The following is a 25,251-nucleotide window of genomic DNA, read 5'->3' on the forward strand; positions in this document are numbered from 1 at the left end:
AGCCTAGGAAGGGATGCTGATCAAACGCAAACTAATAAGGCGCTGCCATTTCACAGCGGCAGGCTTCGCCGCTCAGAGAAAACCACATTCACATGTGAGCCCGCGTTAAAAGAACACATGATCTGGAAAGAGGATCCCGAAAAACACAAACAGCATTGGCAAGAGAGGATTTACAAGGGAAAGCACATCCCTTATGGCTGAAGTGTGGCAGTAGCTACCAAGCTTGCCAGACAACCAATCATAAACGCATTACAACCCATGTCCCACATTATGACCATGGCTTGCTCCGCAGAATTAGGGCACTTGCCAACGGTGACACACAATGTAGGGCTTTTCAAGTCGTTTTAGGAGGGTGGACTCAAGATGAAACACTTAAACAACTTGCTTTCTGCGACAGCGACAATAGTTTTGCTTATAAAGTTTAACTAAAAAGCAGCATCTCTTTTGGACACAGTCTTGCCGGCTAACATGCACTCCGGGGCTTCACCTTTGAAAGCATAATAGACAAGAAACTAACAGCAGACTGCAATCGTGTCAACCCGGGTGAATCCTGCAGGCAGACTCATTTCAAACTTTTCCACGCACTTAGCTTTTATTTTGCCGACCCCGTAACGTTCTCTAACAAGAGAGAGAGAGAGCGCGCTCATTGAGTCTTCTCTCTTTGGGCGGATTCGGCTCAGAAACTATGAGGGAAAGAGGGATGGGGAAGAATTCTTAAAAGAAAAAGTTTTACCCAGAGTCGCTTAAAAAAAAAAAAAAAGGAACCTCTCAAGCAATGATTTCGGTGAATTAGCAACAAAGAGGAGGATTGGCCGCTGACGGATACTTCTGAAAAACATTTTTTTTTTCTGGCTCCCGCTAGGGTGGAGGAAGTTGGGTCTCCGCGCGGGAGGGTGTCAGGCCCAGCAACGCCGTAGCGTAGGGCGGCAGGTGCGTGGGCTGCAGCGGCCCGGCTTCTCGGGTCGCCGGTCACCCGCAGGCCCTGCGCGCAGGGCGGGTGGCCACGCTAGCAGCGACATGCCGGCCGCCCAGGGGAGCAGACCGCGGCCCCAGCGCTCAGGCCCGCTAGCGTTCTAGCCGCTCCGGGCGGCTCGGGGGCCTGCGATCGCCAGCGGCGGAGCGCGGCGGGGGTGGGGAGGGCTCAGGGCGGCGGCCTGGGTGGGGGGGGAGGGTCTGAGCTCCGCCACGGGCGCCCGCAGGGACCCTGGCGGCGGCGGGTGACACTCGGGGCGGCATGGCCGAAGCTGGCGGGGCCGGCTCCCCTACACTGCCGCCGGCTCCCCAGCACGGCTCTCCCCGGACCCTGGCCTCCGCCGCCGGGAGCTCTGCTTCCTGCGGGCCAGCGACCGCGGTGGCCGCGGCAGGCACAGCCGAGGGACCGGGAGGCGGCGGCTCGGCCCGGATCGCCGTGAAGAAGGCGCAACTGCGCTCGGCTCCGCGGGCGAAGAAACTGGAGAAACTCGGCGTGTACTCCGCCTGCAAGGTACCCGCCGGGACGCGCGCGACAGCGGGGTCACGGGCGGGCCCGGACCCTCCTCTCCCCTCCCCCACCCCGCTCCTGGCCTCGGGAGAGCACCGCGGAAGTGCTGCACTCGTTGCGCGCGCTCCCCGCCGCGGCTTGCACAACGTCCCGTAGGGGTAGGGTTTATCCAAATCTGCTCCTCTCCTTCTTCTGGGAATGTTGTTGAGTCTTGGCTTCCAAGTGCCGGGGCTATCCTGGGGCTTTGTTGCTCTGTAGGAGTTTGCGGGAGACCTTTCACGGGACTGTGCTTGGTGTAGCGAACCACTCTAGGCTGGAAAGCATCTTTTTGGGGGTGGGGGTGGGGGGTGGGGATCTGAGTGTGTCTCCCTGCGCTCGCCCTTCCCACCGTGCCCCGCTAGGAGGAGCTGGGTTCGGGAGTGAGCACGCCGAAGAGTCCCGGAAAACTGACGCTCTGCGGGAGCGCAGGGGCGGAGCGCGGGGTGGGAGGTGGGCACGACCCCAAGCCTGGGTCCTTTGGCGCCTGGCGCCTCGGATGGGCGGCGACAGCCCTGTCATTATTGTGTTTTTACTTCTTTAGGGATTGCGGCGCCCTTGGCCGCTTAGGCTGTAAACAAGGTCTGGCAAGGTGACGGCCCAGGCGGCGAGCACTTCACAGTTTGAGGACAGTTTTCTTGCCCTTCTCCTTCCCCGAGGGCTCTAGGCACCCTAGAGCCTCCAGCTGGAGGTGCTCCCTAGGCCGCAGGCGGCGGCTTTGTTTTGACAGGGTGACAGCAGATGGGGGCGGGGACTTGGCCTTGTCAGCTTTGGCGGCTAGTAGCTGGGTCCTGGAAGAGGCGCGCTCACTCGCACCTCCCGCGTTGCTGCTCCCGCCTACTGCAAAAGGGGTCAAGTTCCCAGCGTCAGCGTTCTCAGCCCCACCCTCCACAGCGAGGAAGGATAAACCTAGCAGGTGACGTCCCTCCGGGGGAATGCTGGCTGCAGTGTTTACTGGCTCTTCTGAGGGCCTTGAATGGTCTCCTGCAGGCCTTTTCCAAGCGGCCACCTCCTGTTTGGTCGTGCCTTTCTGAGCGGCTCCACCGCCGTGCTTTATGCACTTGGTGTACGCTGGAATTGCTGAATGAGCTGGTGGAAATGCTGATGCGGAATCAGATCTGGGGTGGGGGTTTGAGGACCTGCGTTTCTAACAAAGCCCCGGAGATGTGTGTGGTAACTGAGAATATTTTCCACGAAGCAAGTATATTGAATTCTGTAGAGGAGTTGTGAAATACTAACGTCAGTCATATATCCTAAGGAATGCAGAAAAGGTGAATCAGGAGACGTGGGAAAGGTCTGAAGTTCTACTGCAATAGCTCCAAAATAAGGATATCAGGACCCCTGGCGTTGCACGAAGGCACAAAGGAGAGTGACAGAGAGAACCCAGAGCAATCTCAAGGACTAATAAGCTTGACTTTTGAAGCCTCTCTGTGTTTATGGAAACCCAGTCAGCTACTTCAGTCCTGCCTGGGATTCAGTATGTTGCCAGAGTTCCCATCACCAGCACCCACCCTTCATACAGCCTGCTGTTGTGTAGTATCTGAAAATTTTCCTGGTGTTTCAGGCATGCATTTTTTATACTTTAAAAAATTTCCCCAGGTCTCCCTATGAAGCCCAGGATGGCCTTGAATTCCTATCTGCCTATGATTACAGTTCTACCACTTTGCTCCCATTGGCCTTGATATTTAAAATTTTCCTGAGTAGTGAAACATACCTTCAAAAGTGTGTAACTTTAGTATTTCTTGGCTATATATATATATATATATATATATATATATATATATATATATATATTTGGTTTTTCGAGACAGGGTCCATTTTTTTTTTTTGACAAACTCCTAGGAAAATCTGCTATTCAAGCCCTTTCTTCCTGCTTCTGTGAAACTTTGGACATGTGGGAGTTTAGTGTGTGTGTGGTGTGTGGGTTTGCATGTACCAGAGCACTCTGTAGAGGTCAGTTCTCCTCTGAGAGAACGGGTTCTGGGATTTGAACTCAGGTTGTCAAGTTTTTAGAATGAGCACTTTGCCGCCTGAGTCATCTCACCAGCCTGAAAGTGTATGTTCATACTTGTAGATTTATTTAGTAAGTGTTTGAGGAATTCTAATTGGGGATCAGTTACAATGGAGTCCAGCCAAGCCTTCTTTGAGGGTTAGGGGCTGGGAGTTGGGGAACTCAGGGGCTGAGGCTCCTGTGGACAACTTCCTAGAGGATGTGTCATCCTGATTACAACTTTTGGCTGGCTGGAGTTGGGTGGGGTAGGGTTTCTTCTGTGAAGAGAAACTGAAAGCAGTTTTGAAAACTTGGAATTGGGCCAGTCAGAGTCCTCACTTTGTTGGGGCCACTGGATTGGGAGAGGGGTACTCAGGGATCCAGGACTAAACTGGGAGGGACATTATCTTAGATTTAAAAAAAATAAAAGTTTATTTTATTTTCAATTATGTGCATTTGTGTGCACACAAGTGCTCAGATGATTGTGTTTGCTTTAGACTGTGTTGGTTGGGTCAGACACTCTGTGGCTTTTTATCAGCTTGTGTTTGTGCTTAATGTAAGCAACCCACAAAGGACAGAAGACTCAGCCTGGGCCAGTGGGAGAGCAAGCGAGGTGGAAAAGTTGACTCTGGGAAGATACAGTTTCCTGGGGGCCACCGGAAGAAGAGCAGGCCAGAGACCAAGACAAGATGTGGCCCAGAGAAGAGAGGGAAAAGTCTGCGTGTTACAAACAAACGTGTTTTACAGGCTCCAGCCTAGAGTTCTTTGAACTGTGCCTGGTAAAGGTTGCATCAGAGTTTCTTGACTTCTGTGACACAGCCAGAGAGATAAGGAATATATCGTGTAGACCTTGCTGACTTGGGGTCCTTTAGTTCCCCTATTCCTGAGTCCACATTCTGTGTTTGGCCTGGCCTTGTGAACAGTTCTCTTTCTATGTCAGGTCTTTGCGTGGTTCCTTTGGGATCGATCTGAAAACTCTTCCGCCCTCTTGGAAGTTAATTCTCCATTCTGGGGAGGGAAGCTTATCACAAGAGTTCAGCATTGATCTCACATGCAAACACACAACCGAGCCCTAACCAAAAACAAATAACCCCTCAAATTTGATCTCAGATATCTTGTGGTTCCTTTGTCGCTAGCCAGCATTTTCATTAGAAATTACCCAAATTCTTCCTTCTTGCAGATATGTGATTTACTTGTTTATTGAGATAGAGGCTCTCTCTGTAGCCCTCACTACCCTGAAACTCCTTTTGTAGAACAGGTTGACCTTGAATTTACAAAGATCCTCCTGTCTCAGTACTGAGATTAAAGGTGTGTGCCACCTTGGCCAGCCTTATTAATTTATTTTAATATAGGCTGATTGGGAGCTAAAGATCCCATACTCTTAGCTTGGTAAGTGCTGGAATTATAAGCCTGCCTCCAAAGTATAATTTTTTGCCCTGTTTAAGTCAACTGACTGGATTCTGTGATGAAATTAGTGAGTGAGTAAATGAACCATAGAAGAAAAGATCAAACTGCAAAATTTACCCCATTTCTCATCAGGTCCAGTCAGGGCAAGTGTACAAGGTGATTCCCTTCTGCTTGGCCCTGTGCAGATGAGTCAAACACGTGTAGGGAAGTGTAAACATAAATAATAGCCTCTCCTCAGTCAAATCCTTGACTCTGTGATGAGTACTTGTTTATATTGGTATCTAATAACCATCAGCTTCACCAAACTGAGACAGAATAATTATCTAGTTAAGGTATCAATGGTGCAAGAGTCCAATGAATAGCAGAAAGGGAACTGCCAAAGGCCCTCTGATGGCTGATATCAGAGTACTGTCTAGATAGAGACTGGAAATGGAGCTTTTTTGAGTACAGCCAGGTTATTTCTAGTGTCTAATAAAAGGTTTGTATAGCCTTATGCCTGTGTCACTGAACCCCAAATGAATCCATGGACTGAGTCTGGTGCAGAATTCATGAGGGTCTTTGTTTAACAAACCTCAAGTCTGGACCTCACTCTTGTAGCACACAACACAGTGGGTGAGTCCGGGGAAGGAGAGCTCTTAAAGGGGAATGGCCACGAGTAGGGTGGATGCATGTTTCGGGGTCGTGGGATTGGTTGGAAAGGGTGTACAGAGTAAGATGATTTCTGAGATCTTTGGTTAAACTTTGGGCACGAACTGTGAACAAAGGACTGCAAACTGCTGTCGGGATATCTGCAAGGACTAGGATGTCTGCAGAAAACATCTGGACCTCGTTAAGTTTTATGGCCCTGCTCCTTAGTTCCTTAATTGGCTATTTCTAGGGTATCCATTTAAATTTCGCTATCGCAGCACATTCCTGGAACTGAGGTCGGCCCCTGGTCACTATATGGTGTTAAGTAAAAAATAATAAGAAAGAAAGGCAGCTCCGCCAGCGCAAGAAATCCAGTTAGGTCCAATCAAACCAAATCAAATTGCCCATCGTTTTAAGAATGACACTCTCGGGCCGGGCGATGGTGGCGCACGACTTTAATCCCAGCACTCGGGAGGCAGAGGCAGGCGGATCTCTGTGAGTTCGAGACCAGCCTGGTCTACAGAGCTAGTTCCAGGACAGGCTCCAAAGCCACAGAGAAACCCTGTCTCGAAAAACCAAAAAAAAAAAAAAAAAAGAATGACACTCTCGGGTGGTCAACAAGGTTGGGGGGTGGAGACAGAACAGCAGGGAGCCCATGCAGACTCGAAAACCACGTGTTTCTCCTTTGGGATCCAACTTAAATACCCCGTGGAATGCTGGGATTTGGAGTCCAGAGCAATGCAACTCCCAGGCCAGGTTGACTGGGATGGATGCCAGGGGCTGGGGGCTGCGCTCCCAACTTAACATATGGCTTAAGATGAAGCCCCCTTCTTTAAAATGGAACCTGAAAAGTCAGATCCTCATAATAGAAGCTTTAAAAATATTATTAATATTAATTTAATAATATTGATTATTAATCGATTTCATTTTATTAATATTAATCCCAGCACTCAGAAGGCAGAGGCAGGAACTCTGTGAGTTCAAGGCTAGCCTGGTCTACAAGAGCTAGTGCCAGGACAGGCTCCAAAGCTACAGTGAAACCCTGTCTTGAAAAACCAAACCAAACCAAACTAAAAAACAACAAAAAACCCACATAATGCCTCTGTGTTCTGCATAAACTACATAAAACAGGCCAAGTTATCTATCATATTGTAGAATGATTTCAGCTAATGGATTTACCTCCTGATAGATCTGGGTTATTTGGTTTTAACGGGTACTTTTCCTGGTAGCCAATAGGCACTATGGTAGCCGTTTTGTTCCCTATGCCAGGGAGCTTCCTTTTGATCTCATATTCTGGTCTGTTGGAGCTCATGGGGTGAGATAGTGTTTTCTGAAACAGCTAACTGCTGAAACTAGAATGTCTTTGTCAGGGCTCAGTAGGGCTGGAATACTAGTCAGAGGCTGGGAGGGGATTCGAGCAGCGGGGCGTTCCTCAGAAGCATCCGGTTATCTGACCCGTCTGACTTCGGCTGGACTGGTTCACATCAGCTTCCAGCAAGTCTGGGGCTTGCGGTCATCTGGGGTAGGTTGTAGGCAGCAGCTGTTTCCTGGATGGCAGCTGTCAGTCAAGTGGAAATCTACTGAGACAGATATAGGATAGGCTAGGGACAGAAGTTAAAGTTTAGGAACTTAAAAGAAAATCTTACATTTGTAACTTCCAGGCCCACAGTCCTAGTAACTGTGGGTGGAAGGAGTCCCAAGACCAGAAGAGATATTTCACTATCAGGAACAGGCATGTGCAGAAACTTGGGCTGTACTTATCTGGAGTCCCTTTGACCTGTGAGAGGTGGATCCAAGTTTTGTGACCTCTTGGACTCCCTGAAGCTAACATAAATTTTTAGTTTACTAAAAGAGATAAAAGTCTTAGCTATCTACTGTAATCGGCACTGAAATCCACACTGGAGAGAAAGCAGCTAACAAGTGTTAGCTGAGCAGACTCACCTTTGAGTCCTCACGAAAGCGGTAACTTTGGGTTAGAAAGCATGAGCATTTTTTTCCTGTCCAGAAAGCTGGATGTATAGATTGGACAGAGATGGTTTTAGCCTGATGAGAAGCATCTTTAAGTCTAAACTTAGAAGACAACTGTTGTAGTTAGGGTTTCTATTGCTGTGAAGAGACACCATGACCATGACAACTCTTGTAATGGAAAACATTTATTGGGGCTAGCTTACAGTTTCAGAGTTTCAGTCCATTATCGTCATGGCAAGACTCATGGTGACATGCAGGCAGATACATACTAGAAAAGGCTCTGAGAGTTCTACATCTTGATCTGCTGAATAGCTTGAGCATATGAGACCTGAACGCCCTCCGCCACACACACACTCTTCCTCCAACAAGGTCACACCTCCTAATGATTGGGGGGAACATTCAGACCCAGGAGTCTGTGGAGCCTATTCCTATTCCAACCTCCACAACAACCAAAGGAAACTTAAAATCTTGAGCTTGTGACTGATAATAGGAACCAGTGCTCTGCTAGCTGACCAGAACTCCATTGATTGATGTTAAAACTGAACTTCCAAAATCGTAGTATAACAATAACAATAGATGGGGGAAATAAGCCTGAAACATTTCTTATCTTTTTTTACATATCTTGATGCATTTTTATTGGGGGCTTTGAGTACCAGCCTCAGTAACCCCTCCGGGCTCAGAATTGGATGTCTATGGCAGGCAAGGATCTGAGGGTAAAAAAAATTAACTGAAGTATGTTACCTCTGCATGTACTTTATTTTTTGTGTGAGGGGGAAAAATGAAGTAAAGGGGGCATGGAGGAGATGAAAAATAAGGAGACAAGTAAGAACAATAAGAAGAAGGAAGGAGAGCAGGGAAAGAAGGAGAATACCTAGTGAAGAGGAGGAGAGGAAGAGTAAAGGATGATCCCCAGGAGGTTTCTAGTTTTTACCGACGTAGTTGGAAAACTCCATAGGCAAAAAAATTGATAATATCCGTATTAAAATCACAAAAAAGGGCAAGTAAACCCTGACAAAGCTGTACTCTGGAACAGGTGACCCAACCATTCAAGGGGAAGCACCTGACTTTCCAAACCACTAGATGAAGTTACTAAACATCCCTGAATCCTGGATTCACCCATTCTTTTCCTCTAATCTCTTTGGTGATAACCAGTTTTGGGGATGCTCAGATTTGTTTGTTAGCAAAGATGGGGCATGCTGCCTTCCTGCTCAGTTCCTGTCTTCTGTAGAAATTTCTATGTGGTCTGTTAGCAGGTAATTCTGTGGGATTGACTATGTAAATTTGACAGAACAAAGAGTGAATGCCTTTGCTCCTATTCCTTTTGGTGTGGGGGAATGGAGCAAGGTCACTTCCTTGTCCCACAGAGGTTACCCTGCTGGGGTTCTCTGGGTACGAATCCCATTTTGAAGGGAAGAATCATGACTTCACAAGGTTTCCACAGATATGACAGCGACTTTTCCAAAGACAATCCCGCAGCTCTGCACAACGGGTTGTTCCACGTGGATGTGGATGAACAAACTTCCTGTGGATCTGCCTATTGGTTGTTAGCTGTGCATTCACTGTATGGTCTTGTGGCTCCAACACACTTTCTTTTGCAGTTACAACTTGCATTTACACACCTTAAATAATTTTCTTATTCAAGCATTCTTAGCCTCAGACCTTTACATACCTTAGAACTTATATCCTCAGACTTGCATAGGCTTTAAACCTTTTTCTTTCCACCTTCCATTTACCTGAGGCATTCCTGAGAAAAGTCATTGCAAAACATGTTTTTTTCCCTTTTTTTATTGATATTTATTGAGCTCTACATTTTTCTCTGCTCCCCTCCCTGCCTCTCCCCTCTTCCATTTCAACCTTCCCTTAAGGTCCCCATGCTCCCAGTTTACTCAGGAGATCTTGTCTTTTTCCACTTTCTACTTCCCATGTAGATTAGATCTATGTAAGTCTCTCTTAGTGTCCTCATTGTGACAAATTTCATTTCTTTGAGTACCTTTTGCGTTACTTCCTGTAGGTAATAGAGTTTGGTTAGGCAAAGAATAAGTAGAACATTTTCTTATAATTTCCTTGGCTTCTTGCCAAGTGAAATTCTGAGGCTTCTAGCGCATTTCCTATTAATAGCTAGTCAATTTCATCATTACCTTATGCCAAAGGACCTGGTATACCTATATGGGATCAGATATAACACCTATATGGGTTATATACAATGGATGATTTCTATTTCGGATTACTTGTTATAATTGAATAAATAACAAAGTTACTTCTGAATCATCTGGAATAAGTTTAGTGGTTTCAACATGTAAAATGACTTTTTTGCATATTGAGAATCAGTAACTGTATTAAGAGATTCTGGAAAATCTAATAATACCATAAGAATAGCATATAATTCTGGTTGATTTTTATTTTTATTATTTTATTTTATTGATATTTATTGAGCTCTACATTTTTTCTGCTCCCTTCCCTGCCTCACCCCTCCCACTTCCATCCTCCCACAAGGTCCCCATGTTCCCAATTTACTCAGGAGATCTTGTCTTTTTTTAGTTTTCCTGTAGATTAAATCAATGTAAGTCTCTCTTGGTGTTCTCCTTGTTGTCTAGGTTCTCTGGGATTGTGGTTTGTAGGCTGGTTTTCCTTGCTTTATGTTTAAAAACCACCTATGAGTGAGCACATGTGATAATTGTCTTTCTATGTCCGGGTTACCTCACTCAAAATAATGTTTTCTACCTCCATCCATTTTCATGCAAAATTCAAGATGTCATTATTTTTTTCTGTTGTGTAATACTCCACCACATTTTCCTTATCCATTCTTCGATTGAGGGGCATTTAGGTTGTTTCCAGGTTCTGGCTATGACAAACAAAGCTGCTATGAACATAGTTGAGCACTTGTCCTTGTGGCACAATTGAGCATCCTTTGGATATATACCCAAAAGTGGTATTACTGGGTTTTGAGGAAGGTTGTTCCCTAATTTTCTGAGAAATCGCCACACTGACATCCAAAGGGGCTGTACCAGCTTGCATTCCCACCAGCAATGCAGAAGTGTTCCTTTTTTCCCCACAACCTCTCCAGCATAAGTTGTCATCAGTGTTTTTGATCTTGGTCATTCTTACAGGTGTAAGATGGAATCTCAGAGTTGTTTTGATTTGCATTTCTCTGATGACTAAGGATGTTGAACATTTCCTTAAGTGTCTTTCAGCCATTTTAGATTCCTCTGTTGAGAGTTCTCTGTTTAGGTCTGTATTCCATTTTTTTTTATATTGGATTATGTTTTCTTTTGGTGACCAATTTCTTGAGTTCTTTGTTTATTTTGGAGATCAGACCTCTGTCTGATGTGGGGTTAGTGAAGATCTTTTCCCATTCTGTAGGCTGTCGTTTTGTTGACCATGTCCTTTGCTTTACAGAAGCTTTTCAGTTTCAGGAGGTCCCATTTATTAATTGTTTCTCTCAGTGTCTGTGCTGCTGGGGTTATATTTAAAAAGTGGTTCCCTGTGCCAATGCGTTCAAGTGTACTTCCCACTTTCTCTTCTATAAAGTTCAGTGTGGCTGACTTTATGTTGAGGTCTTTGATCCATTTGGACTTGAGTTTTGTGCATGGTGATAGATATGGCTCTGTTTTCATTTTTCTACATGTTGATATCCGGTTATGCCAGCACCACTTGTTAAATATGCTTCCTTTTTTCCATTTGATATTTTTTGTTTCTTTATCAAAGATCAGGTGTTCGAAGATGTGTGGATTGATATCCGGGTTTTCTATTCAGTTCCATTGGTCCTCCTGTATGTTCTTAGGCCAATACCAGGCTGTTTTCAGTACAGTAGTAGCTCTGTAGTAGAGTTTGAAGTCAGGGCTTGTGATGCCTCCAGAAGTTCTTTTATTGTACAGGATTGTTTTGGCTATCCTGGGTTTTTTGCTTTTCCAAATGAAGTTGAGTACCGTTCTTTCGAGGTCTTTGAAGAATTTTGTTGGGGATTTTGATGGGCATTGCGTTGAATCTGTACATGTTTTTTTTTTTTTTTGTAAAAAGTTACAGTTGAAGCCTGTTTACAAGGCAAACCTGTCTGCCTTTTCTTAACTAAAGACCTAATAGATCTTCAAAACATAAGACCCGATTTCTTCCATATGAAATGAACTAACAAGGTTAGATAAGAACTTGGTTGGCTGCTACTGCCAAGCTGACCTAACTATAGTTGATCTAGTAGGTAGCTTTCTCAGGCTCCTGTGGTCTCCATAGCTTTGTTTGAGTCAGAGGTACCAGGGCATCATTAGTCTTTGGCAGCCAGGCCCGGGAGTCCCGAGAGACGTTTCCTGTGGATGACTGACCTTAGTTTGCCTAGGCAAAGTGGGGCAATTAACTTTCCAGTGTCATGCTTGTTCACAATTTGGGTAGGGTGGTGAGGGAGGCGATGTGGCTGTCTTGCCCAGTGGTTAACATTACCACAATCCAGACTGAGCTGTCATTGCGGTATCCCATCTTCTTCTTTGGAGAACGTGGGGTCACTGCTAGCAGATCTCTGACAAATTTGAGGACCATTATCAATTAAGTATATCTGAGCTAAACAAACTTGCTTGTTTTAAGCTACTTGTTTTAGACATATCCTTGCAAACACATATAGGAGACTAAATTTTTCCTGTAATTATTACTTACCATGATTGTATGTATAGTTATGAACACATTAAAAAGAATGTGATCATTTATAAGGTGTCTTACCTTTAACTTTCATGTTTTAATTATCTTTAACAGTTTACACTAAATTAGTAGCTTTTATAAAGATTAGGATTTTTACAACTTTATCTTTTTTACGTTTGAGCCTTGAAGTTAGTAAAGATAAGGAGGCTAGGCAGACACTCTTAAGCCTGAATACACCTTAAGTAAGGAGAGACATTCTCTAAGTCAGTTGTTCTCAACCTTTGTAATATTGTGACCTTTCAAAAGGTTCCCCATGCTGTGGTGACCCCAAGCACAACTCACTCTCACTGCCATGCCGCAACCATAATTTTGCCACTGTTAAGAATTGCAATGCAAACATCCAGCATGCACGGGGCCTAGGCTACCCCTGTGAAGAGATCTTTCAGTCCCATAGGGTAAGAACTGCTCCATTCTCTTTTTCAGATTGCTTAGGTTGTTTTCTTGTGGCATCATAATTTAGGAATATTCCGGTTTTTGGGGTTAAGTGTTTGGTGCTCAAAGTTGTTGCCTTAGTTGTTAATCCTTTTATTTATTTATTTTTAAGATCATTTATTAATAGTACAAAACATTTTATGAGCTAAGAATCTCCCATGGTCTTATAAAGTTAAATATTTTAAAAGTTGTTCTTTAAAAGAATCCATTTGTTTTAACCTAAATTTCTGTAAAACTCCAAAATTTCCTCTTAAAATAGTTTATAATTGCTTAACTGTATGTTTCTTGCAATATCAAAAAATAAAGTACCTTTTTTTACTTCAGGAGAGAAGACACATGGCACAACCATAATCTGCACAAGGCAAAATCACTCTCCATTAGTACAAACAATTTGCTCAATATCTGGGATTCATTCACTGTCTTTTGGACTTTCCCAAGGGACTTGGGTCATTCCTCTGGCTCCACCCTTGGCAGCACATATAGCTTGATTTCTAGATCCTAGCCAGTCCTGTTTAGTTGCAGGTGGAATTTCTGGTGACTATCACATGGAACAGGCATCTCCAAAACTGCTATGGTCTATTGCAAATGGGCTCTCTTTAGGAACTCAAGCCCTGCCACACACTTGCAAACCTCAGCTTTTCTATATGACCCCTTCGTATCTCTAAAACCAATACTACCTGGTTTACTCTAAAGTTACAAAGTTTTACTTCCAGCAAAGTACATTTTTGCACATGAATGCTTAGAGATGCATCTTTAGTACCTTATTAAACATACATTGTTTTAAATTCTATCTTTCATAATCCTTGTTTTCAGGACAGAAATTATCATATAAAAATCCATTCGAATCCAGAATTTTGTGGAGGCCTGTTGTTGCCTCCTTGGTTGGCCCTTGCCACATGGTTACTTTTAATCAAGACATGAGATCTGCCTTCTCCACCCCTAGCAGAGATGGCTGTCAAAAGATGGTGGTGAAGTTGCTTGGCATCTGCCCATTCCTGCCCTAGCAAAGTTGGCATTCAGCCATATGACTGCCTCAAGATGGTATCAAGGCATATGTTGCTTATATTCCAAAATGGGATCATGCCATGGTGTCTTAAAGATTACATATGCATAGATTTTTAAATGTCAATCCTGTGTTACAAGTTTTTTATTTTTTCAAGACTGTTTTTTGTGTGTAATCTTGGCTGTCCTGGATCTAACTCTGTAGAACAGACTGATATCTAATTCACAGAAACCCACCTGCCTCTGTCTCTGGGATTAAAGGCATATACCACCAATGCCTGGTTCCCTATTACAAGTTTTAGGTTAAATTTTTTTTAAAACAGATTTTTAACTATACCCAATAAAACAAACTCATAAATCTTGAGCTATAGAATGTTCACATAAACCACATCTAATTTGTGGCTGTTCTGCTTTGCTTTCTTTTCCCTGTACAGTGTCAGGTGACTTGACTGACACAGGACAGCGAGGAAACATTTAAATATGCTTGAGTCTAGAGAAAGGAGAGCCATAACCCAACCCAAGGGCCAGATTTCCAGTAGCATAGAACAACTTTAATGTTATTCACATCCAAAAGACATCTGAACTCATGCTAACCCAAATCCATGACCATAAAAGCAGCCATGGCAGTTGTGGCTGGTGGCTGACAACAGCAGAGATAGCAAAAATATGACCAAGAAACACAACACAGACAACTCATATACTCAAAGAAGAGCAGTCAGAAACAAAACATGTGGTGGGTGGGGGCTGGAGAGATGGCTCAGTGGTTGAGAGCACTGCCTACTCTTCCAAAGGTCCTGAGTTCAATTCCCGGCAACCACATGGTGGCTCACAACCATCTGTAATGAGGTCTGGTGCAGACATACAGACAGAATATTGTATACATAATAAATAAATATTTAAAAAAAACATGTGGTGGGCATTCTTCATCATACATTTTGATTCATACATTTTACAACAAAACTTAGAGACACACCAGAAAAAAAAGACTTGTCCAAGTATATGAAAAAGACAGACAAAACTTTCTGCACGAAACAGATGAACAAAACCTTTCATCCAACCATAACCAGGCAGGCTGGTGATGTCTCACTATTTGCCCTGGAAGGGAGAATTTTGGAGTCCTGTTGAGGCCCTTCCATATTCCAGATAGGGATCTCACAAAACAGAACAGTCTGTGACTCACTAGGAGGCTTCCATAGATGCTTGCTGCTTTTCTTAGCACAGAAGTTTACCCTTATAGTCTGAGAACCAAAGATGGACTTGGACCCTTGGGATGCTTTAAGGCATGTGCCTCCCGAAGAGGCTCCTCAGCCTGGAGTTCAGGAGTGAAGGTCTGGTTTTAGAATTTGTGTGTAGGTGGTCCAAATCTCACTGGGGGTCTCCAGAAATTGTTAGTCCCACTGGTCAAGAATAAGGCCACTACTACAATTAAAAACCAAATTTGAAGCAAGCTTTAATTAAATACTCACCAAGTCCATACTGGGGTCCCAGGAAATGGCCATGAGTCATGTTTTGTGGGGGCTTCAATAGCAGACCCCACAATTCACTGCATTTCTCCTCACGCCCTTTCGTGGGTGTCAAGATGTATACATTCCCTGCCTATGTATACCTCCTGCCTAATATCACAACCTATTGTAATACAAAAGCCACCACTGACCCTTCTCAAATCATTGATGTATTTGTGTGTATACATCAGCATGCACACTCACGTTGAGTCACAGGACAACTTTTTTTTTCCAACACAGTTTCTCTGTGAGACAGCTCTGGCTGTCTTGGAACTAGTTCTGTTACCCAGGCTGGCCTTGAACTTACAGAGATCCATTTGTCTCTGCCTCCCAAGTGCTGGGCCACCACTGCCCTGCCAGAGGACAAGATTTTGGATCTAGTCTTCATCTTATACCTTTAGTCTTGCTCATTTTTACCAGCTGATGGTGATGGTGGTGGCAGTTGGAGAAACGATGGCACAGTGGTTAAGACCTCCAGCTTATTCACAGCTCATGTAGAATGGCTCACACCAGACTTGTAACTATGGCTCCAGAGGAGCTGGGGCAGCACTCTTCTGGCCCCCACAGGCATCTGCACACTCACATGCATACACAAATACAAATTAAAAAGTAATTATAAAGTAGTTCTCACATCTGCCCAGCAAGCATCTTATCCTGCAGACACAGTTGTAAACAGCTTTATTTCCTTATAACTTGAATCCTTGCAGGTAAGAGGATATGTTCAGTAATCCCGAGAATTGTTGCTGGTTTACAAGGTGGATCCAAATTAAAAGTATACTTTTGGATATTCTTCAAGTTGGTAACATTGTTACACTAAGATACAAAACAGGGCCTGGCGGTGGTGGTGCACACCTTTAATCCCAGCACTCAGGAGGCAGAGGCAGGCGGATCTCTGTGAGTTTGAGGCCAACCTGGTCTACAAGAGTTAGTTCCAGAACAGGCACCAAAGCTACAGAGAAACCTTGTCTCAAAAAGACCAAAAAAAAAAAAAAAATACAAAACAGGACCAAAGATAGATAAAATGACATTTAAAATATCTGTCATCTGGGTTTTGTGGCCCTGTGCCTCTGATCTATGAATTTAGGAGGCAGAAGCAGGAAGATAAAGAGTCCCAGGGCAGCATCAGTTACATACTGAGTTTGAGGCCAGCCTGGGCTACTAGAGACCCTATCTCAAAAACAAACAAAATGAAAAACCAAGACAAGATCCCCTTTCCTCTCTTGCACTGGCCTTGACCCTTACCAGCCTCAAATATTCTGAGATCCTTCTGCCTCTGCCTCCTACCAAGCCTCGCTTGAAAAATTGGTACTCAGCTGTCAAATGTATAACATACATTTTATAGGTGGTGACCCCTCCAAAGACTGGTAAGTCTCAGGGCATAGCACACAGACATTTGTGCTATTTGGCAAATTCAGAACAAAACGGTTGGTAGAAAAAAAGAGCTAAATTTAATGTTTTTATGTGTTCTCAGAAAATTTTTAAGTTTACAAAGATTTACATATTATTGTTATGATTTCATCCACAATAAGGCTGACATTTCTGGGTTCTAGGGCCACGCATGTGGGGACAAGCCATCAGGCAGAAGAGCCTAATGGCTAAAATCATAACATTGTAACTATTACTACTATTATTGTATGTGTATGTGATGTGTTTGTGTGTGCACACATGTTGAGTTCAGGGGACTTGTGGAATTGGTTCTCTCCTTCCACCATTATGTGAGTTCTGAGGTAGAACTCAAAAGAACTCTGGTGAGCCTTGTGGGTAAAGTATAATATTGCTGTTTCACAAAGGAACAATGTGAAAATAATGTTGCAAGAAATTTCCTTTTGTTAAAAAGGTGCTCCAAAATCCAAACTGTGCAGTTAGTGAGCTGAATGAGCCAAGATGGCATCTGTCTTTTTATCCCTGTGATAGGTGGTAACTGCATCTTATCCCATTGGGTTCTTGTTGTGTGTGCTTTTTCGAGACAGGGTTTGTCTGTGTAACAACAGCCTTAGCTGTCCTGGAACTAGCTTGTAGACCAGGATGGTCTTGAACTTACAGAGATCTGCCTGCCTCTGCCTCCTGAGTACTGGGATTAAAGGCATGCACCACCACCACCCGGCTCAATCCCTCCTTCCTTACCTCTCCTCCCTCTCTCTTCTTTCTCATTGTAATGGTTTAGCTAAAACACTGGTACCCGAGTAGTGGTAGTGGGCCTTTGTGGTGGTTTAGGGCCCTGGTGGGTGGGAGACCACGGCAGACCCGAGGGCACTTGGTCCCACGAGAGGCTGTATGGTGGGTGAGAAACTGAGGCCTATTAGGCACTCCATGCAGAGTGAGGTTGGATATTTATTTAGTGTCTTATGGAAGGGAAGGGGAAAGGGGTGAGGGAGGTAGGAGGGAGACGAAGAGAGAGAGGCAGAGGAGGGGGGAGAGAGAGAAGTGGGGAGAGGAGAGTAGCCATGGCAGCAGCTACCTCTTCGGGAGAGAGAAGGAAAGAAAGGAACTCAGGTTGGAAGCAGAAGGAAGATCTGTTTGTCTTAGCGGACAGGGGTAGGGGGCAGGGATGGGCGGGGCTTGTCTCTTAAAGGGACAGGCCAGACCATTACACTCATCCACCCCCCATCTCATCTCATCTCATCTCATCTCATCTCATCTCATCTCATCTCATCTCATCTCATCTCATCTCATCTCATGTAGCCCAGGTTGGCCTTAACATGGAGCTGAGAATGATCTTGAACTCCCAATCTTCTTGATTCTACCTCCAAAGTTCTGGGGTTAAAGGTGTGTGCCACCAAGACCTAATTTAAAGAAAGGGCCAGTCATGGTGGCGCACACCTTTATTTCCAGCATTCAAGAGGCAGAGACAGGCAGTTTTCTGTGAGTTTCAGGCCAGCATGCTTTATAACAGAGAGTTTAGGCCAGTGAGATCTGCACAATGAGACACAGTCTTTAAACAAATAAACAAATTAAAACTTTAAAATTTATTGTACATACAATATTGTGTTCAAAGCCAGGCAGTGGTTGCCCGCACCTTTAATCCCAGCACTTGGCAGAGGCAGGAGGTTCTCTTTGATGCTAGCCTAGTCTGAAGAATTAATTCCAGGACAGCCAGCACTACACAGAGAAACCCTGTCTTGAATAAAATCATAAAAGAAAACAAACAAGAAAAAACAATATTGTTTTTAAATCATGTTAACGGTAGACAAGCACTGTAGTGTAGTTAAAGGTAGGCGAGCACTGTACTGTAGTTAAAGGTAGGCGAGCACTGTACTGTAGTTAAAGGTAGGCGAGCACTGTACTGTAGTTAAAGGTAGGCGAGCACTGTACTGTAGTTAAAGGTAGGCGAGCACTGTACTGTAGTTAAAGGTAGGCGAGCACTGTACTGTAGTTAAAGGTAGACAAGCACTGTACTGTAGTTAAAGGTAGGCGAGCACTGTACTGTAGTTAAAGGTAGACAAGCACTGTAGTGTAGTTAAAGGTAGGCGAGCACTGTACTGTAGTTAAAGGTAGGCGAGCACTGTACTGTAGTTAAAGGTAGGCGAGCACTGTACTGTAGTTAAAGGTAGGCGAGCACTGTACTGTAGTTAAAGGTAGGCGAGCACTGTACTGTAGTTAAAGGTAGGCGAGCACTGTACTGTAGTTAAAGGTAGACGAGCACTGTACTGTAGTTAAAGGTAGGCGAGCACTGTACTGTAGTTAAAGGTAGGCGAGCACTGTACTGTAGTTAAAGGTAGACGAGCACTGTACTGTAGTTAAAGGTAGACAAGCACTGTACTGTAGTTAAAGGTAGGCGAGCACTGTACTGTAGTTAAAGGTAGGCGAGCACTGTACTGTAGTTAAAGGTAGACGAGCACTGTACTGTAGTTAAAGGTAGGCGAGCACTGTACTGTAGTTAAAGGTAGGCGAGCACTGTACTGTAGTTAAAGGTAGACGAGCACTGTACTGTAGTTAAAGGTAGGCGAGCACTGTACTGTAGTTAAAGGTAGACGAGCACTGTACTGTAGTTAAAGGTAGGCGAGCACTGTACTGTAGTTAAAGGTAGACGAGCACTGTACTGTAGTTAAAGGTAGGCGAGCACTGTACTGTAGTTAAAGGTAGGCGAGCACTGTACTGTAGTTAAAGGTAGGCGAGCACTGTACTGTAGTTAAAGGTAGGCGAGCACTGTACTGTAGTTAAAGGTAGACAAGCACTGTACTGTAGTTAAAGGTAGACAAGCACTGTACTGTAGTTAAAGGTAGGCGAGCACTGTACTGTAGTTAAAGGTAGACAAGCACTGTACTGTAGTTAAAGGTAGGCGAGCACTGTACTGTAGTTAAAGGTAGGCGAGCACTGTACTGTTGCTAACGGTAGGCGAGCACTGTACTGTAGTTAAAGGTAGACGAGCACTGTACTGTAGTTAAAGGTAGGCGAGCACTGTACTGTAGTTAAAGGTAGGCGAGCACTGTACTGTAGTTAAAGGTAGGCGAGCACTGTACTGTTGCTAACGGTAGGCGAGCACTGTACTGTTGTGCTAGCACTCCTTCCCTTTTTTTTTCTCTTTTAAAGATTTCTTTATTCTATGTATACCACATGCATGTGTGGTAATTTTGGAGGCCAAAAGAAAGCATTGAATCCCTTGGAACTGGAGTTAGAGATGTGTGCAGCCTGAAACTTGGGTCTTTTGAAACAACAGGAAGCACCCTTAACTGCTAAGCTCTCCCACAGCTCCTTTTTAAAGACATGATCTCATTGCCTCTCGCTCCAGTCGCGCACCACACTGATGTTATTGACGTAAGTGTATCACTGTGCATCTGTCCTCAGAGAAAGCTGGACTCTCAGCAGACTCCAGTCTCCCTTGTGACTCTGTTACTTGGGATTGTCCTTGTCTGTTTCTAAAATTCCCTGTGTATGATGGGATCAACTCAGAAATGGGAGATGAACCTCAGTTGGTAGAGTGCTTGCTTGTCCTGTGCATGAGCCGCTTGGATTTCATCCCCAGCACCTCAAGCTCATGTTGGTTTATGCTCATAATCCTAGCACTCAGATGCTAGAGGAAGGAATATTAGTAGTTCAGTGTTATCTATTAGTTTGAGACCAGCCTAGGACAGATAAGACCCCACCCCTCTCTTTCACACACAGAAGAATCATTAGGTCTGAATGAACTGTTGTGACTGCAGCCAAGGTTGTCATGTGTAACAGTATTTTATTTTTTAAGATTCGTTTTATTTCATGTGTGTGAGTTTTTGCCTGAATGCATATTCACCAAGTGTGCAGCCTGAAGAGGGGACCAGGTTTCCTGGTCTGAGCCTCCATGTGCCGCCCTTCGAGAGCACTGAGCACTTTTGTCTGCTGAGCCGTCAACAGAACCCCACATAACAAATTCACCAGCCTCTTTCAAAATGGAAGTAAATGGATATGGAAATGTCAGAAAACTGACTTCACTTTTTTTTTAAACTTAATTAATTTTAATTTAGTTGTTTGGTCTTTTGAGGTGGGTTTTTTTTTTTTTAAAGATTTATTTATTTATTAAGTATACAGTGTTCTGCCTGTATGCATTCCTGCAGGCCAGAAGAGGGCACCAGATCTCATTACAGATGGCTGTGAGCCACCATGTGGTTGCTGGGAATTGAACTCAGGACCTTTGGAAGAGCAGGCAGTGCTCTTAACCACTGAGCCATCTCTCCAGCCCTGAGGTGGGGTTTTGTTATGAAACTGAAGCTCACCTGGAATTCTTAGTCCTTCTGGCCCAGCCCAGTGGGTGCTGGAATGACTGTCTGAATCACCTCCACCCACTAGACTGGAATTTGATTTGGTTTCTGAAAGAACAGACGGGAATTTGACATTTAAATGTACTGAGAAGGCCTTTTGAGGCAGGAATGGAGACAAGAATTCAAGGTGTGCCTGGCCACTCTTGGCTGCTATGGTGGGTGGAAGAGGTGATGTCCCCGTTGGTGGAGTGCCAGCTACAGACTTCCTTCTGTTTGGTGTGGTTCCTGGTCTTGGCAGTGGTGAGGGCTGAAATGGGGATATCATGTGCCCCTGCTCTGGAGGACGACGAGTTTGCCACTGGTCGTTTCAGAAGCTGTGTGGACCTGGAGGTGTTGGGGAGACTGACAGAAGCCAGTACACAAAGCTCAGAGAGCAACAGTACCTCTGTAGCACTGGCCTACTGGGTAGAGATTCTAGAAAGGGAATCTCTTCTTTCTTATATTCTCTTCAACTGATGCCAAACTCCTGGATGCTGCCTTCTCCTCAGGAATGGCACCAAAAAGTGGGATTCTCTATAGTTCCTCACGGTTTTTCCATAAATGAAAATTAAGATTGAGTAAAAAAGATCTTTCTGTAAGGACTCATGTGACTATCCGTCATGTTTCCAAGCATGATTTCAGGGCAGGTATGATTTAGTGTGTGTACCGTTCTGAATTTTACTGCTATTGCTGCCATTCATTTAACTTTGTAGACCTTTTTTTTTTTTTTTGAGACAGAGTCTCACTTAACTGGCTTCTATCTATGTCCTTAATTACATATTTTTAATTTATTTTGTGTGCATGCATATATATCCATGCTACAGGTTGCCTGTGGAGGTCAGAGGAAAACTTGCTGAAACAGTTCTTTCCCTGTACCATGTGGGTCTCATGTGTCAACTCAGACCCATCAACATGCACCTTTGTCCACTGAGCCATATATGTGGTCCGGAATCCCTAATATTTTGAGTTGCTTTCATCCCTGACATCAGATTGTTCCTGGGGTACCTTTGTCTTTGCACATGAACAGGGAGACCAGTAAACACCCCCTCCTCTTCTTTCCCTCTTTCCTGTGTTTTCTGTGCTCGGAATTGAACGTGGAGGTCTTGTGCATGCTAGGCAAGCGCTCTGCCACTGAGCTATTATCTTAGTCCTTTCCCCTGGCTATCTAAAGTAGCACCATCCATCACTCTGTAACATTAATCATCTCTTGAGGTTTATGTTGGGGTTAAACCCCACTAAACCTCTCAGGATTCAGAACGATCACTTTAGCAAGTAAAAACCTGACCAGTAAGGTCTGAGGGTAAGCGAAATAAATTAGCTCACATCAGTCTTTTTATCATGTCAGAATATATTTATTCTTTCTCTGCTCTCTCTAATGCTCCTTTTTTAAAATATTTATTTATTTATTATGTATACAATATTCTGTTTGCGTGTATGTCTCCAGGCCAGAAGAGGGCACCAGACCTCATTACAGATGGTTGTGAGCCACCATGTGGTTGCTGGGAATTGAACTCAGGACCTTTGGAAGAGCAGGTGATGCTCTTAACCACTGAGCCATCTCTCAAGCCCTCTAATGCTCCTTTTTGATGTTTCTCGCTGTTCTTTTAATTTTCTTCATTGTTCTTCCTCGCTGCTCCCTTTTAATGTTCCTCGCTCTTCACCCCTTCCCACAAGGTTTCCAGTTTATATACCCACACGGACATAGTTAACAGGAGTGCACTTTTTTTTGGGGGGGGGCGCTAACAGGATGGATAAAATACTGACAAGGTAGGCTCCTTATGTCTCAGAAGGGGTATGGCTGTGAAGCTCCCAGGCAGACCAGGAAGATTAAGAGCTTGCCCTCCCCCACCCCCAACCAAGCACTGTATCTGCTGGTACCCAGTTAAGAAGGAATTTATTTCTCTGGGGCTGGTATAGTGACCCAAGCTTTTTTTCCTGTATATTTAGGGGTAAAGATACAAACAGTCAAATGAAAGGTGAAGGTAAGGACAGAATATCAATAGCTTGTTAGGGTAGAGCAAAGATTACACCTTCCTGAGTCTGCTGCTGGAAAATTCAGTGCCATCCAGACCTGTTTATCAGTAAGAGCAGACATACTGTCTCTCTGCCCAGTGCCTCCTGCTCAGGGCTTCTTGCTGGTCAAAAAGTCCTGCCAATAGGATATTTTGGGGGAATAGCTTTAGGTGGATTTGACTATTAGAACTTGACTGAGTGATTGCTTTCACATTAGGGCCCCATAGTGTGGAGGAAGGCATACAGTTGCCAGTCTAGGAAAAGGCAGGTTTAAAGAGTGCTATACAATGTTGGCATATTTTGGGATGAATCCCAATATGGAAGGGAGAAATGTCATGATTTCACAAGATTTCTACAGAATTGACCTTGACTATTCAAAAGACAAGTGTTCCCAAAGCTTTGCAAAGTGGGTTCCCCACCAGATCATATTTCTGTGGCTTTATCTATGGATCTCTCAGCTGTACTTTTATTGTATAATACTTGTGGCTTACATCAATCATCCTTTTCAATTTTTTTGCTATACTTATCAATAGTTGGAAATCATTATGTGTATGTTTTATATATAGTTACATACATATAATATATAAAAATAAATAACATAATAACATAATATTGTATGGATATTGTAGTGCTGAGGATGGAAGCCAGGACATCTCAAAGGGTAGGGAAGTGCTCTTCTAAACTACACCATTAGAAATAAAAAATTCAAAAACCATTTCTTGCCCATGTGCTAAGTAAGCCCTATGAAGCAGAGGCTTTGTTTTATTTCACATAGCAGGAAGGCCATATCTCGTACATACTAGGCAGCCTAAAAATAGCTATTGAATAAAAAAAATCCAGAGGCTTTGTGAGATTACAGGAAAAAAAAAACACTTCTTTTTTGTTTGTTTGGTTTTGTGACCTGGAACATGCTCTGTAGACCAGACTAGCTTTGAATTTACAGAGATCTACCTGGCTCTGCCTCCTGAGTGCTGGGATTGAAGTTGTGCACCGCCATACCTGGCAAGAAAACACTTTTAAGGATGGGACAAGTAGCCATATGTGGTGGCTTACACCTATAATCTTGACAACCTGGCACCGAGTCAGGGAATTGCCTAAACTTTGAGGCTACCCGGGCTTCCTAGTGAGTTCCAGGCCATTCTGAACTGCAGGGTGAGACTATCTTGAAACAGAAGAGATGAGAAACTGAGGCTCTCAAAGGCTTTGCAGCTGTGGGTCCAAAGCAGAGGGTTGGGAGCTGGAGAGAGGCGTCTCCAAATGTGCTCTCTTTATGCATAGCTGGCTTTTCTTTTTCTGATCAGGCTTTGATTATTTAGACCAGGCTGGCTCCTGGTTCTTCAATGCTGGGATTATAGACTAGAGCCACCTGTCCATCTTTTGTTGTTGTTGGTCATTAGTGAGAACAGGGTCTTCTCCTTGGGCTTCTGTTGGCCTCAAACTTGATTTTCCTGCTTTGTCATCTGGCCTCGGGGTAGATTTGATAACAAACAATGCTTTTCTTATCGCAAGGATTTCTGCTACAGGACCACTTTTTTCTGAACAAATGCTGTGGGTTTCCCCCAGGTGAGTTAGCACAGCCCTAGAATCTCATCTAGGCTGAGGCAGAGGGACCTCAAGTTTGACACAAGTGAAGGCTACAAAGGAAGGGTTTGTGTCAAAAAACCAAAACCAACAGCAACAAAAAGGTGAATTTCTGCAAGTACTCTGTCCTTGTCTGTATATTAGAATCATATTTTCATAAAGACACCATAACTGTTAGGAAAGACATGGTGGCATACACCTTTATCCTAGCACTCAGAGCCCAAGGCAGAGGGATTTCTGGGAGTTGCAGACCAGCTTGGTCTACATAGCGAGTTCCATGGAAGCCAGAACTACATAGAGAAATCCTGTCTCAAAAAGACCAAAAAAAGGTCTTTCCAGAAAGTTAAAAAATCTGTTATATTGATGAAATAGAAACATCAGTTGTATATAAAAACTATATGGCATAATTCCCATTTAAACGTTTTATCGTCCACTGCTCTTTTAAAGTAAAGTTGGCAATAGGTTGTCTTTGTTTTTTGTTCATTTGTTTAGGTGCCAGCTATTCCTCCCTCCCTTTTTCTCCTCCCCCTTCACTTTTTGAGGCAAAGTCACATGTGAACTAATCCAGGGCTCAGACTTTCGATGTAGCGAAGGTTGACTTTGAGTTCTGATCTTCTTGCCTCGACCACTGTGAGTTCTGGGATTACAGACCTATGCCACCATACCCAACTTTATTATTTTAAAATCATGAATATATTGATTTTGGGGGAAAAAAAGTGAACTGTGTCCTTGGAATGAATATCACCTAATCTCTGAAGGAGGCACTGATTCATCTCTTTGATTGCCTCAGGGTGCTAAATTCCACGTAGACCAATCCCCATT

At 44.1% G+C, this 25,251-nt stretch overlaps 1 protein-coding gene across 1 annotated transcript in view; it reads left to right on the forward strand.

Moving 5' to 3' along the window:
- The first annotated feature begins 1,152 nt into the window (after positions 1-1,152).
- Kat2b (lysine acetyltransferase 2B) overlaps positions 1,153-25,251 on the forward strand; it is a 123,042-nt gene continuing 98,943 nt past the window's right edge. Inside the window, exon 1 of the mRNA XM_075980981.1 lies at positions 1,153-1,483. Within this exon, the coding sequence (XP_075837096.1) occupies positions 1,235-1,483 (249 nt within the window). The 5' untranslated portion in view covers positions 1,153-1,234. The remainder of the gene's footprint in view (positions 1,484-25,251) is intronic.

The sequence above is a fragment of the Microtus pennsylvanicus genome, chromosome 7 (assembly GCF_037038515.1).
Source record: "Microtus pennsylvanicus isolate mMicPen1 chromosome 7, mMicPen1.hap1, whole genome shotgun sequence".
In the NCBI taxonomy this organism is placed as follows: domain Eukaryota; kingdom Metazoa; phylum Chordata; class Mammalia; order Rodentia; family Cricetidae; genus Microtus; species Microtus pennsylvanicus.